This window comes from Colobus angolensis, unplaced genomic scaffold, assembly GCF_000951035.1.
Source record: "Colobus angolensis palliatus isolate OR3802 unplaced genomic scaffold, Cang.pa_1.0 Scaffold52, whole genome shotgun sequence".
NCBI lineage: Eukaryota > Metazoa > Chordata > Mammalia > Primates > Cercopithecidae > Colobus > Colobus angolensis.
In genome coordinates, this window is record NW_012118710.1 from 9469445 (window position 1) to 9484126 (window position 14682).

Here is a 14682-nt window from a genome sequence, read left to right on the forward strand (position 1 = left end):
GCGGGTCCCAACGTTTTGTGCACACCGCACCTTGCAGATCCTGCCACAGGGAGCCACATCCCCAAAGGGACAAAGCCAGGAGAGTCACTTGAGAAGGATTCATGCCATTTCTGTTAAATGCCTGGCACACAGCAGGGCTTAATACATTTTAACAACTACCCTTCTATTTTCTTCAAGTCTGCTACAGTGGTTTGAGGCACAGGCTTTGGTTTAAAATAGTTCTAGGTTGAAATCCAAGCTCAAATTCTACTCATTAGCTCTCTGACCTCAGAGTGGATTTACCACCAGCGCTCTAAACCTGTTTCCTCAACTGTAAAATTGAATTAATTAAATTTATTTATGGGATTGAATTCGCTAATGTATATAAAGCCCAACCCATAATTAAATGGTAGAAGTTAGAATTGACCCTTAATGTACGTCATATTTTGATGGTCATTCTTTTTTTTTTTTTCTCATTCTATTTTTGAACACCTCCCTGTCTGTATATGTATTTAATCACTTCTTTCAAGACTATTTTGAAATCTATTTTTATCTTTTTTTTTTGAGTCACCCAGGCTGGAGTGCAGTGGCACAATCATGACTCATGGTAGCCTCAAACTCCTGGGCTCCAGTGATCCTCTCACCTTACCCTCCCAAGTAGCTAGGACTACAGGTGTGTGCCACCATGGCCAGCTAATTCTTTATTTTTTGTAGAGACACCATCTCACTATGTTCCCTAGGCTGGTCTCAAACTCCTGGCTTCATGAAATCCTCCCACCTCGGTCCGCCAAAGTGTTGGGATTACAGGCACACGAGCTGCAGTATCTGGCCCTATCTTTGTCTTTCCATAGCCTTATTTTTCCATCTGTAATCTGTTCATCCCAGCATAGTGTATCCATTCGTGCTTCTAGTATGGGCAATATGAATTTAAATAAGTATATAAATAAGTGAAACAAATATAGCTCATAGGTCCTTTGATGGAAGTGTATATGAGCACAAAGAAGGAAATGGACAAGTAAGAGTGGATCCAGGCTGGCCACAGTGGCTCACGCCTGTAATCCCAGCACTTTGGAAGGCCAAGGCGGGCAGATCACTTGAGATCAGGAGTTTGAGACCAGCTTGGCCAAGATGGCGAAACCCTGTCTCTATTAAAAATACAAAATTTAGCCAGGCGCAGTGGCACACTCTTGTATCCCAGCGACTTGGGAGGCTGATGCAGGAGAATTGCTTGAACCTGAGAGGTGGAGGTTGCAGTGTGCTGAGATTGAGCCATTGCACTCTTGCTTGAACTGGGGAAGCAGAGGTTGCAGTGACAGAGCAAGACTTGGTCTCAAAAAAAAAAAAAAAAGAGCGGATGCAGGCTGGGTGCAGCGGCTCACACCTATAATCCCAGCACTTTGGGAGGCTGAGGCAAGTGGATCACGAGGTCAGGAGCTCGAGACCAACCTGGTCAACATAGTGAAACCCCGTCTCTCTAAAAATACAAAAAATTAGCCAGGTGTGATAGTGCATGCCTATAATTCCAGCTGTTTGGGAGCATGAGGCAGGAGAATTGCTTGAACCCAGGAAGTAGAGGTTGCAGTGAGCCGAGACTGCCACTGCACTCCAGCCTGGGCAACAGAGCAAGACTCAGTCTCGAAAAAAAAAAGAGTGAATCCAAAAAGGCTTTACAGAGGAAGTGATTCTCCAGCCTAGTCTTGAAACAATGAAGTTTCAGATAAGATAGCCCTGGGTTTGAACCTATGTCCTACCACACACTAGATGTGGATGAGTTAACTAATCTGACCAAATGTCAGTCTCTCTCAGGTATTCAACCAGAATGATGACACCAGTTTAATACATGGGTGAGATTAAATGAGCTGATTGGCAGGGCATGGTGGCTCTGGCCTATAATCCCAGCACTTTGGGAGGCTGAGGCGGGCAGACCACCTGAGGTCAGGAGCTTGAGACCAGCCTGGCCAACATGGTGAAACCCCATCTCTACAAAAAAATACAAAAATTAGCCAGGTGTGGTGGCATACACTTGTCATCCCAGCTACTCAGGAGACTGACACACAAGAATTGCTTGAACTGGGGAGGCAGAGGTTGCAGTGAGCCAAGATCGCACCACTGCACTCCAGCCTAGGAGACAGAGCAAGACTCTGTCTAAAAAAAAAAAGAAAAAAAGAAAAAAAAAATGCCAGGCATTGTGGCATGTGCCTGTACTTAGCTACTTAGGAGGTTGAGGCAAGAGGATCATTTAAAAGAGGATTATTTAAGCCCAGGAGGCTGAGGCTGCAGTGAGCTATGATTGCACCACTGCACTCCAGCCTGAGACCCTGCCTCCAAAAAAAAAAGAAATAAAAGAAATCAAGTGGGCTATAGATCAACTCATGAAAATGATCCTCACGGATATGTCAGTCCATGGGCAATTTCTTTTTTTTTTTTTGAGACGGAGTCTCACTCTGTTGCCCAGGCTGAAGTGCAGTGGTGCATCTCAGCTCACTGCAAGCTCCGTCTCCCGGGTTCACGCCATTCTCCTGCCTCAGCCTCCCGAGTAGCTGGGACTACAGGTGCCTGCCACCATGCCCGGCTAATTTTTTTTGTATTTTTAGTAGAGACGGAGTTTCACCATGTTAGCCAGGATGGTCTCGATCTCCTGACCTCGTGATCCATCCGCCTCGGCCTCCCAAAGTGCTGGAATTACAGGCGTGAGCCACCACGCCCGGCCCATGGACAATTTCTATAGTTACCCATAAACAGCTGTGCACATTGTCTGTGGTGTACTTTAAACCATATTTTCTCAGCTTTTTGAAAAAAGTTCAATGCAGGGTTGAAACAGAAGTCTTGTCAAAGATTGAGATCAGCTTTACCTACAACATCCTCTCAACATACCAATCTTGAAGACTTTTCACTTAAAATGACATTGATGTTCACCTGAGGTCGGGAGTTCAAGACCAGCCTGGCCAAAATGGAGAAACCCTGTCTCTACTAAAAAATACAAAATTAGCCAGTCATGGTGGCGCATGCCTGTAATCCCAGCTACTCGAGAGGCTGAGGCAGGAGAATCTCTAGAACCTGGGAGGCGGAGGTTGCAGTGAGCTGACATCATGCCATTGCACTCCAGCCTGGGCAAAAAGAGCGAAACTCTGTCTCAAACAAACAAAAAGAATGACATTGCTCTTATAAGTGCTCTTTCACAATTCCTTTTGTGAAAATGTTTTAACTAGGTTTTCCTGGATGCACAAATTAAAATCTCAAATTTATCAGGTCAATTCCTTGGGGTTTTTTGTTTGTTTGATTATTTGTTTGTTTTTGCTTTTGTTTGTTTGTTTGCTGAGATGGAGTCTTGCTCTGTTGCTCAGGCTGGAGTGTAGTGGCATGATCTCAGCTCATTACAACCTCCACCTCCCAGGTTCAAGCGATTCTCCCACCTCAGCTTCCCAAGTAGCTGGGAATACAGGCGTCTGCCACCACGCCCAGCTAATTTTTGTTTTTTAGTGGAGACGGGGTTTCACCATGTTGGCCAGGCAGGTCTTGAACTCCTGACCTCAGGTGATCTGCCAACCCTGGCCTCCCAAAGTGCTGGGATTACAGGCATGAGCCTCCATGCCCTGCCTCTGTTTTAAATTACAAGGATTTTATTTCTTATTTAAACTGCTGTACCACAAAGGACAAGAAAAAGTGAAAAGAATTAAGTTTGTTTCCCTAGAGGAAAAAAAAAAGGCTAGGAGGTACGTTAAACGTGGATGGCAGCCTGTCATGGAACCCGGGGATTGTCACATTGGCCACTACTTTCTCTAATCCAGAGATTGAAACCTGATCTGCCACCACTGCTAGGAATGGAGTCAGTCCTGGTTTCAGATATAGCTGACACTATCAGCTTCAGTCTGAGCCAATCTACTTCCTGCCTTTCTTCTAAGAGACAGCCAGAGTTCAAGCCAGCCTAGTTCTCAACAGCATCATCTGCTAACATTTATCGTCTCCCCCACTTCCCTCTCACACAATGAGGTAGGCACTGGGGAAGGTAGCACAGTCCCTGCCTTCAAAGTGCTTACAATCTTGGTGCTTACAATAAACATGCAGATCAAGTGAATATGTCACTAGAAGGCAGCACATGAGAAATCAATATGAAGATGGCTGGGCACAGTGGCTCATGCCTGTAGTCTCAGCACTTTGGGAGGAGAAGGTGGGCGGATCACTTGAGGTCAGGAGTTCAAGACCAGCCTGGTCAACATGGTGAAATCCCGTCTCCACTAAAAAACAAACAAACAAAACATATATATAAAAAAGTAGCCAGGCATGAAGCACCTGTAATCCCAGCTACTTGGGAAGCTGAGGCAGGAGAATGGCTTGAACCTGGGAGGCAGGGTTGCAGTGAGCCAAGATTGCACCACTGCACTCCAGCCTGGGCGACAGAGTGGGACTGCATCTCAAAAAAGAAAGAAATTAATATGAAGATGAATGTTTTGAGAGTCTGGGGAAAGTGAAGTTCACTATGAGCTGAGCTGGTGGAAATGGCTTCCTGAATGAAGGAAATCCATGGTGCCTTCTCCATTTTGTGGTTTAGAGAATGGTTAAGGACATAGACTGCAATCCAGATTGCCATTGTTTGAACAAGCTCAGCTCTGCCAGTAACGAGCTGTGTGACCTGGGCGGAGTACTTAGCCTCTCTGTGCCTAGGTCGCCTCCTTCCTAAAATTAGGACAATGGTAATCATGCCTCCCTCATAGATTTGTGAGGAGGATAAAATGTCTTAAGCTAAATGAAGTACATGGCATATAACGAAGGCTGATGGGGGCCACGGACCGTTGTTCTTTATGACACGGTTTCTTGAGACCGAGGCATGTATAAGCCAGTGCACAGAATCGTGTCTATGTAATTAGTTAATTCTGTCTGAGAGGAGTGTGTGTGTTTAAGACACTGCCTGGGATGACTTATAATGTAATCTTTAGGCAAAACGCTTTGTAATTGGTGCAGCTCTGAAAACACACGCATGCATTCCAGGGGGTGCTGCTGGGGCTCGGCGGGGCCGTGTCTGGTCTGTAAGGAGCGCCGGCTCCTCGGGGGTTGCTGGGGAGCCCACGCTGCCGGCGACTTGGGCCACTGAATGTGAGACCGAGTCCCTGTATGTCACCAGTGCACATGCTGATTTGAACCCTGCTTCGACGTGCGTGTCATGGCTTAAAAATAGCTGCTAATCTGTCAACCTGTCTTGGGCAGAAACAGCGGCGGCGGCGGCGGCGACAGCAGCGGGAGCGTCATGGCCGTGGCGCTGTCTGCGCCGGCGATCCTCCTTTCGGACTGAGGCCCAGCGCAGCGCTTGCAAAGAGGTAGAGGGGCTGCGGCGGGCCTTCGCCTTCCCAGCTGGCTCCCCAGGCTGGAGAAAGGTGCCCAGCTAGGGGAGACGGGAGAGGGAGGGGACCGGGAAGCAGGCACCCGAGCCCAGCGAGCCAGCCGCGCTCTCCCGGGCGACCTCCCTTCGCGCGCGAGGCCGGGCTGCCTGGTTGGCGAGGACTGGGGCGACAGCCATGGACCTGTTACAAAGGCGACCGCAGGCGGAGGGAGGGCGCGGCGGGCCACCTGGAGCCGATGGATGGAATTGGAGAATGCCCAGGGCTGTATCCTGGGACAGAAAGGGGGTTCTGCACCCCCTCCCCGGGAAAAACAGCCCCACGAAGCTCCTTCTTAGACCTGGGCTCCTTCGCGCTTACCCCATCCCATTCATCATCTCGTAGACAGCAGACTCTCTAAGAGGAAAGGTTGTATTGTAATAAAGTAATGGGGTCTTTAGGCCTGGGTGCAAAGGTAGAAGAAGATGATGGTGATGGTGATAGTGGTGGTGGTGATGGTGGTAGGGATGATAGTGATGGTGGTGGAGATGATGGTGATGGCTGTAGTGCTATATTTCTGTGCTCCTTCTGGACCCAGCCATTGAAAACTCTCTCTCTCCCTAAACACCCTAAGATCCAATCTTCCCTCACCAATCCTGGTCCTAAAACCCCTCTTCTAATGCCCTGTAAATGCTTGGTTTCTCTTGGCACTGGGGCAAGGGAGAGCTGGGCCCTGGCTAGGGGTGTGAGATGGGGACAGAGCGTGGACAAAGATGGCCTCTCACTGCTGGTCATAGAGTTGAAGTTCCCCTGGCAGGAGGCCGGGAAGGGAGTGGGAGGGGATTCTGCAGGCTCCAGGACCTCCTGCTTTCAAATAGGCAGGACCACAGGTGTGAGAGGATGGGAAGGGAGGGGTCTTGCCATTGTTGCCTTGCTGCCTGAAGGTCCCAGGGCAAGCCTCAAACACTGGCCCTTCCCAGCTCTGCAGCTCAACAGGTCATCTGAGACACACCTGCTAAGCCCCTCGTTATTGACCTCGTGTGTTTTGTAGGGTCACTTGACTCCAACAGCCATACACTTGGTAATTCTAAGCCTCTGAGCCCCTGGACCTGGCAAGCTCCTTCATTTATCCCTTTCCTTCCTGCTTTCTAGCCCCCCACCATCCACCTCTGTCCCCCTCCCCTCAAGACACACACAGACAAAACACTCCAACCCTGTGTCAGTTCCCCCACCATCCACCTCTGTCACCCTCCCCGCAAGACACACACAGACAAAACACTCCAACCCTGCTTCGATTCAGAAATTCTCACATTAGAGCTGAGATCTGATCAGTAATTTCTTAATGCTGATCCAAGGAGGGTAGTTTGCCTGTTGTGTACATAGATTGGTGCCTTCTTCCATAAGCTCGTGCATTCAGCAAGTATTTTTTCTCCCAAACTTACTCTTCCTCTTTATTGCTATTCTCTACTCACCCCATCCCCCACCCACCACACCCTTCCCATAGCAGGTTTATCTCTGAGGCAGTGGCAGGTCATGAAGGAGTTAAAGTCTAACTCTCTGGCACAGAGGTGGCAGGCCTGACATGTGTCATGGCCTCAGCTGCTGTTGTCTCCCTGCTAATTGTCTCTGGATGGGTCTAAAGGTACCCCCAACCCCATCCCAGCTCCCTAGGCTCTCTGCCTATAGCCCCAGGCAGATGAGACCCAGATTCCAGCTGGCAAGATCCCCAGCAGTGGGGACAGCCACCCAAGTGCCAAGTGTGTGTGTGTGTGTGTGTGTGTGTGTGTGTGTGTGTGTGTTTGCGCGCGTGCTGGCAGTGGGGGTGGGGTGACAGAGCAGAAACCCAGCAGCTGGGCAGCTCCCTCTCCCCGTAAACAAGGACATGTGACTCTCCCACCTCGTTGCGTGGCAGAGCCAAAGAGCTGAGCAAAAGGAGCTGCTGCAGCTTGAAGGAAAAGCCACCCCTGAAGGCTCCTGCCAGAGCCAGGCTTTACCTTCTCTCCCTCTAGAATCTTCTCCCGAAGGACCAGCCCAGGGAAGGGAAGCAGCTGCTCTGGACTCACTCAAGTGTGTCTCACACCCCTTCCCTTTCCAGCAGCAGCTACCTGGCGACAGAACCCATCATCACCGCAGCCACTCCTGCAGCTGCCACGGTTTCTGCCACCTCTAAGATGTGCCCTGGTAACTGGCTTTGGGCTTCCATGACTTTTATGGCCCGCTTCTCCCGGAGTAGCTCAAGGTCTCCCGTTCGAACTCGAGGGACCCTGGAGGAGATGCCAACCGTTCAACATCCTTTCCTCAATGTCTTCGAGTTGGAGCGGCTCCTCTACACAGGCAAGACAGCCTGTAACCATGCCGATGAGGTCTGGCCAGGCCTCTATCTCGGAGACCAGTATGTATCGGGCAGACTGAGCCCACGGCAAAGCGTGTGTGTGTTTGTGTGTGTAAGAAAGGAGAGGGGTGGCAGACAGGCATGGAGTGGTGTCATTGGTTCCTGGTTGAAGATTGAGGGGATAGGGCACGTGGGCCGAGGGTAGAGTCTGCAGGTTTGGGAGATTTTGGTCAGGATATTGAAATGCCCAACTCTGGCCACAGTGTCTATTGCTTGTAATCCCAGCACTTTGAGAGGCTGAAGCAGGAGTATCTAGAGTACAGGAGTTCTAGACCAGCCTGAGCAACAAAGCCAGACTCCATCTTTACTTATTATTTTAAAATAAAATAAATAAAATAAAAATACCCAACTCTGGACAGAAAGACTCTGTTCCAGTAATAATATCATTCATGTATCACATATTTATTATTACGTGCCAGTGCTACATACCAGGCACAATAGATGACTTCTCTGACCTTCCATCTGTTGTGCAATATCTCTGGGAAAAGGGAGTCACTGGAAGCCCGGAGCAGTAGGTAGGAAGCTGCAGTGGTTTCTCTTGAGACCAAGCAAAGCGGCAGTGCCTACAGAGATTCTGCAATTTGAGGACTATGGAGAGAAAAACATGAAAGGAAGAGCCATCCCCACTTCTCTCTCTCAAAGTTATACAAGGAGTTTTTTTTGTTTGTTTTTTGTTTGTTTGTTGCTTCTTTGGTTTGTTTTGGTTTTGATTTTGGTTTCCTTTTTTTTTTTTTTTTGAGTGTCACTCTGTTGCCCAGGCTGGAGTGCAGTGGCGCGATCTTGGCTCACTGCAACCTCTGCCTCCCGGGTTCAAGCGATTCTCCTGCCTCAGCCTCCAGAGTAGCTGGGACTACAGGCACACACCATGTTGCCCAGCTAATTATTTATTTGTATTTTAGTAGAGACAGGCCCAGGCTGGTCTTGAGCTCCTGAGCTCAGGCAATCCACCTATCTCAGCCTCTCAAAGTGCTAGGATTACAGGTGTGAGCCACCGTGCCCAGCGCTGTTGTTGTTTTTGAGACAGGGTCTCGCTGTTACCCAGGCTGTACTACAGCGGCCCAATCTTGGCTCACAACAAACTCCGCCTCCCAGGTTCAAGCAATTCTCCTGCCTCTGCCTCCCAAATAGCTGGAATTACAGGTGCCCACAACCATGCCCAGCTGATTTTTGTATTTTTAGTAGAGACAGGGTTTAGCCATGTTGGCCAGGCTGATTTTGAACTCGTGGCCTCAAGCGATCCACCCGCTTCGGCCTCCCAAAGTGCTGGGATTACAAGCATGAGCCACCGTGCCTGACCTACAAGGATATTTTTCACACACATTATCTCTCTTGATCTTCACAACAGTCCTGTGAGGTAGGTATCACTATCCCTGGGTTACAGATGAGGAGACTAAAGCTCAGAAAAGTTGTGACTGGCCCAAGGTCACATAGATTGTAAGTAGCAGAGCCAGAACTTAGAGGCTCAAGTTCAGTGCGCTTACTGCTTAAGGAGTTTGCCCTGGACAGGACATTTGCCCTGAGATATGACTGTAGTGCCCAGGGGCATCTGCCACCAAGCTGAAGGGTCTGGGCCAGATGAACACCTGAAGGCGACGTCATAAAACAGGGTAAATGTGGCCAGGCATGGTGGCTCACATCTGTAATCCCAGCACTTTGGGATACTGAGGCGGGTGGATCACGAGGTCAGGAGTTCAAGACCAGTCTGGCCAAAATAGCGAAACCCCGTCTCTACTAAAAATACAAATATTAGCCTGGCATGGTGGTGGGCGCCTGTAATCCCAGCTACTTGGGAGGCTGAGGCAGAGAATTGCTTGAACCCGGGAGGCAGAGGTGGCAGTGAGCCGAGATCGCGCCACTGCACTCCAGCACTCTAGCCTAGGCGACAGAGCAAGACACCATCTCAAAAACAAAAAACAAAAAAACAAAAACAAAAACAAAAAAACATGGTAAATGTGAGCCACGGAATATCTGGCAAAAACACAAGAGGGTTCTGGGTGTCAACAAGAGCAGAGACACAGGGGAGTTACGTGTGGAATGGATGTCAGAACCCTACTATCTCAGGGTGAGCAGGACCGATGAAATGAGCAGAACAATTTGCCTGACATTCATTTCCCCTCTGCAGCATCCATGGCTGCACGGCCATCTCCTCTTTCTGCCTGAATACCCCAGGGACAGGAAAACCACTCTCTCCCGAGGTGCTCCACCCTTTCCTCAGCTAGACTCCACCATTAGAATGTACTTCCTTGTATGAAATTGAAATCAGCTGGCCAGGCGCAGTGGCTCACGCCTATAATCCCAGCACTTTGGGAGGCCTGGGTGGGTGGATCATGAGGTCAGGAGTTCAAGACCAGCCTGGCCAACATGGTGAAATCGCATCTCTACTAAAAATACAAAAATTAGCTGGGCATGGTGGTGGGCACCTGTAATCCCAGCTACTCAGTAGACTGAGGCAGGAGATTTGCTTGAACCTGGGAGGCAGAGGTTGCAGTGAGCCGAGATTGCACCATTGCACTTCAGTCTGGGAGACATAGCAAGACTCTGTCCCCCCTCTCCCCCTCAAAAAAATGAAATCTGCTTCCCTGGGGCTTTAATTCCTTGATCCTCATTCTAGCCTTGAGAACCCTACAGATCCAAGACAATCCCAATTCCAGAAAACACACTTTCAGTTCTATTATGGCTATTTTTACCCCATCCCCTTAGTCTTCTCTTCTCCAAGCAAAATATCCCCTATACTTTCAACCACGGCTCACAGGACAAGACTCCAAGTCATTGCCCATCTTGATTCCTCCCTTCTGGGTCACTAGTAAGTAAAGTAGTGTGCTTAGGCCAATAGTAGGATCCAGGAGGCCAGGCATGGTGGCTCACGCCTATCATCCCAGCACTTTGGAAGGCTGAGGTGGTAGGATAACTTGAGGTCAGGAGTTCAAGACCAGCCTGGCCAACATGGTAAAACCCCATCTCTACTAAAGATACAAAAAGTATCTGGATGTAGTGGCATGTGCCTGTAATCCCAGCTACCCAAGAGGCTGAGGCAGGAGAATCGTTTGAACCCAGGAGATGGAGGTGGCAGTGAGCACTATAGCCTAGGAAGCAGAACGAGACTCCATCTCAAACAAACAAACAAAAAAGAATCAACAATAGGATTCAGGAAATTAACAGGGTGTACTCAAGGGAGTCTTCCCCAACAACCTGGCTTTCCCACTCTTCCTTTAACCTCTACTCATTGCAGGGATATGGCTAACAACCGTCGGGAGCTTCGCCGCCTGGGCATTACGCACGTCCTCAATGCCTCACACAGCCGGTGGCGAGGCACGCCCGAGGCCTATGAGGGGCTGGGCATCCGCTACCTGGGTGTTGAGGCCCACGACTCGCCAGCCTTTGACATGAGCATCCACTTCCAGACAGCGGCCGACTTCATCCACCGGGCACTGAGCCAGCCAGGAGGTAGCAGGGGAATGTCGGGAGCAGGAAAGAACAGGGTACCTGGAATTTGGGGAAGTCCAGGGGTCTGAGAGTGGAGTGAGATTTTAGCGACATGACAAAATGCTCAGGATCTTGGTAAGAAAGAAAAAAATATCTCAACCATTTTTTTAGAGCAATACAGAAAAAGACAAGAAGGAAATTATCAAAAATGTTAAGAGTGTCAAGTTATACCTGGGTGGCAAGATTATATGTGATCGACTTTTTCTTTTTTGTTTTTTCGAGATGGAGTCTTACTCTGTCACCCAGGCTGAAGTGCAGTGACGTGATCTCAGCTCACTGCAACCTCCGCCTCCCGGGTTCAAGTGATTTTCCTGCCTCAGCCTCCCGAGTAACTGAGATTACAGGGGCGCGCCACCACATCCAGCTAATTTTTGTATTTTTAATAGAGACGTGGTTTCACCATGTGTGCCAGGCTGGTCTCGAACTCCTGACCTCAGGTGATCCACCCGCCTCGACCTCCCAAAGTGCTAGAATTACAGGCGTGAGCCACTGCACCCAGCCAGCAGGGGGATTTCTTGAGCCCAGGAATTCAAGGTTGTAGTGAGCTATGATTGTGCCACTACACTCAGCCTGAGAGGCAGAGCAAGACCCTGTCTCTAAATACATATATATATATTCAATGGTTGAGAATAACAAGCTAGAATGGTGAGGAGATAGAGGAAGGGGCTAGTCACGACAGTGTTTTTAATTGATTCATTCACGCTACTCTATGCAAAGCTGTCTCTTACATCAGTGGTGAGTCTCCACCTTTGACCCCTTTTAGGTTTATGAACACTGAGTCACTACATGTCACCTTTCTCTCATTCTGTCCAGGCCTCTCCCCTTTTGCCAGGGATCTGCATTCGTAACATCCACTCATCTGCACCCATTCCTGTCTTCATGCACCTGCACTTACCTGTCTTCCTCTTCCCTGTCCATGTCGCCCTTTTTTTTTTTTTTTTTTTTTTGAGCCGGGGTTTCGCTTTTGTTGCCTGGGCTGGAGTGCAATGACACCATCTTGGCTCACTACAGACTCTGCCTCCTGGGTTCAAGCGATTCTGCTGCCTCAGCCTCCTGAGTAGCTAGGATTACAGGCATGTGCCACCACACCCAGCTGCTGACTTTTATATTTTTATTAGAGACGGGGTTTCACCATGTTGGCCAGGCTGGTCTCGAACTCCTGACCTCAGGCGATCTGCCCTCTTCGGCCTCCCAAAGTGCTGGAATTACCTGCGTGAGTCACTGTGCCTGGCCCTATGTCACCCTTTCCCCAGCCTCTTCCAAGCTGCCACAAGCAGTCTCGAAGCTCTCTCTCTCTGTGTCTCTCCTCTCAGGGAAGATCCTGGTGCATTGTGCCGTGGGCGTGAGCCGATCTGCCACCCTGGTACTGGCCTACCTCATGCTGTACCACCACCTCACCCTTGTGGAGGCCATCAAGAAAGTCAAAGACCACCGAGGCATCATCCCCAACCGGGGCTTCCTGAGGCAGCTCCTGGCCCTGGACCGCAGGCTGCGGCAGGGTCTAGAAGCATGAGGGGAGGGGGAGAGAGGTCAGGCCAGACCTGTGGGTGGGTCCCTGGCTCCCAGCTGGAGATAGGAGGCCCAGGTGGCAGGTAGCAGGAGGCCCAGATCACCCATCCTCCCCTGGGGTCAGGAGAGGCCGAGCCCCAGGCCACTGTCACTCTTTGTGGGAGGGAACGGGGAGTGAGGTTGGGCAGTGTGGTGGATGGGCACCCAGGAAGGGTTGACCAGGGAAGGAGGCAGCTAAGCTGTAGATGAAAGATGGTCCTGGGATTCAAACACCACTGGGATCTGGCCAGGGTGCTCCCCGGGATTCACAGTCCCTTCCCCTCTTTGTGCCCAAGTGTTCCCCTCTCTCCCTCACCAAAACAAAAGGGCCATCTCTGCCCTGCACTTGTGCAGAAAGTCAGGGATGCAGCAGGCATGAATGCAATGGTGTAGAGTTGTGCGAAACCCCTAGCATAGAGACAGACAGCAAAGAGATGGTGTGAAAAGCTTGCAGAACCAGAGAGAGAGCCCCACAGAGTTTCCACTCCAAGCGCGGGAGGAGGTAGCTAGCGTGTGAGGGTTGGTACTAGGCCCATGGCTGCTGCTTGGGGCCAAAAATGTACAGAGGTGCATGGCTGGCAGTCTTGAGATGGTCACTCGCTTACTGGATCCAAGTGTCTCGAGGAAAAATAAAGATCATGAAAAAGAAGAGAGTTTCTTGAAGTCATTGACAGTTTGAAAGAGTTCTAGGCCTCTCTCCTGGGAACCCCAGCCTTGCTGGAGAAAAGGACAATTCCTGACTCCCTCGTATCCTCCACCAGCCTTCAAACCTCCGCCAGTTCTTCTCATGCCCTTTCTCCCAAGTCCAATTTCATGCTCCTTACAGTGATATCTTGGGCTGTTGTTTCCAGCTAGTCCACAAAGGGGCAGCAGAGGACCAGAAATTTCAGGTTTGCAACAAACTCTGTTGCTGTTCAGAGGACACACCCTGTACCTTCGGAAGGCCGAGGCAGGTGGATCACATGAGGTCAGGAGTTCAAGACCAGCCTGGCCAACATGGCGAAACCCCATCTCTACTAAAACTACAAAAATTAGCCGGACATGGTGGCGCACACCTGTAATCCCAGCTACTCAGGAGGCTGAGGAAGGAGAATGGCTTGAACCCCAGAGGTGGAGGTTGCAGTGAGTCGAGATCGCGCCACTATACTCCAGCCTGCGTGATGGGAGCGAGACTCCATCTCAAAAAAAACACAAAAAAACAAAAAAAAAAGTCTCTATTCACATGCCTTGGTGTTAAGAAATATAACACCACCAGGCATGGTGGTTCATGCCTATAATTCTAGCACTTTGGGAAACCGAGGAGGGCCAATTGTTTCAGCCCAAGAGTTTGAGGTCAACCTGGGAAACATGGTGAGACCCTATCTCTATAAAAATTAAAAATTAGCCAGGTGGGGTAGAGCATACGTGTAGTCCCAGCTACTTACGAGGCTGACTTGGGAGGATGGCTTGAGCCCAGGAGGTTGAGCCTACAGTAGCTGTGATGGCATCACGGCATCCCAGCCTGGGCAACAGACCAAGGCCATGTCTCAAAAAGAAAAGAAATGAAAAGAAAGAAAAGAAAAAGAAAAGAGGCTGGGTGTGGTGGCTCATGCGTGTAATTCCAGCACTTTTGAAGGCCGAGGTGGGTGGATCACTTGAGATCAGAAGCTCAAGACCAGCATGGCCAACATGGTGAAACCCTGTCTCTACTAAAAATATAAAAATTAGCTGGGCATGGTGGTGCACACCTGTAATCCCACCTACTTGGGAGGCTGAGGCAGGAAAATCACTTGAACCCAGGAGGTGGAGATTGCAGTGAGCGAAGATCATGCCACAGCACTCCATCCTGGGAGACAAAGCTAGACTCCATCTCAAAAAGAAAGAAGAAAGAAAGAGAGAGAGAGAGAGAAAGAAAGAGAGAAAGAGAGAAAGGGAGAAAGAGAGAGAGAGAAAGAGGAAGGAAGGAAGGAAGGAAGGAAGGAAGGAAGG

General features: G+C 49.8%; 1 protein-coding gene across 2 annotated transcripts in view; it reads left to right on the forward strand.

Moving 5' to 3' along the window:
• DUSP26 (dual specificity phosphatase 26 (putative)) overlaps positions 1–13363 on the forward strand; it is a 20061-nt gene extending 6698 nt beyond the window's left edge. Inside the window, exons 2-5 of one of the 2 annotated variants that reach the window (XM_011960723.1) lie at positions 5182–5291; positions 7387–7683; positions 10913–11127; positions 12480–13363. In XM_011960723.1, the coding sequence (XP_011816113.1) occupies positions 5182–5291; positions 7387–7683; positions 10913–11127; positions 12480–12679 (822 nt within the window). In that variant the 3' untranslated portion in view covers positions 12680–13363. Of the gene's footprint in view, positions 1–4842; positions 5292–7386; positions 7684–10912; positions 11128–12479 lie in introns of those variants that run through there. The other variant, XM_011960724.1, reaches the window with a different exon arrangement.
• Positions 13364–14682: the final 1319 nt, after the last annotated feature.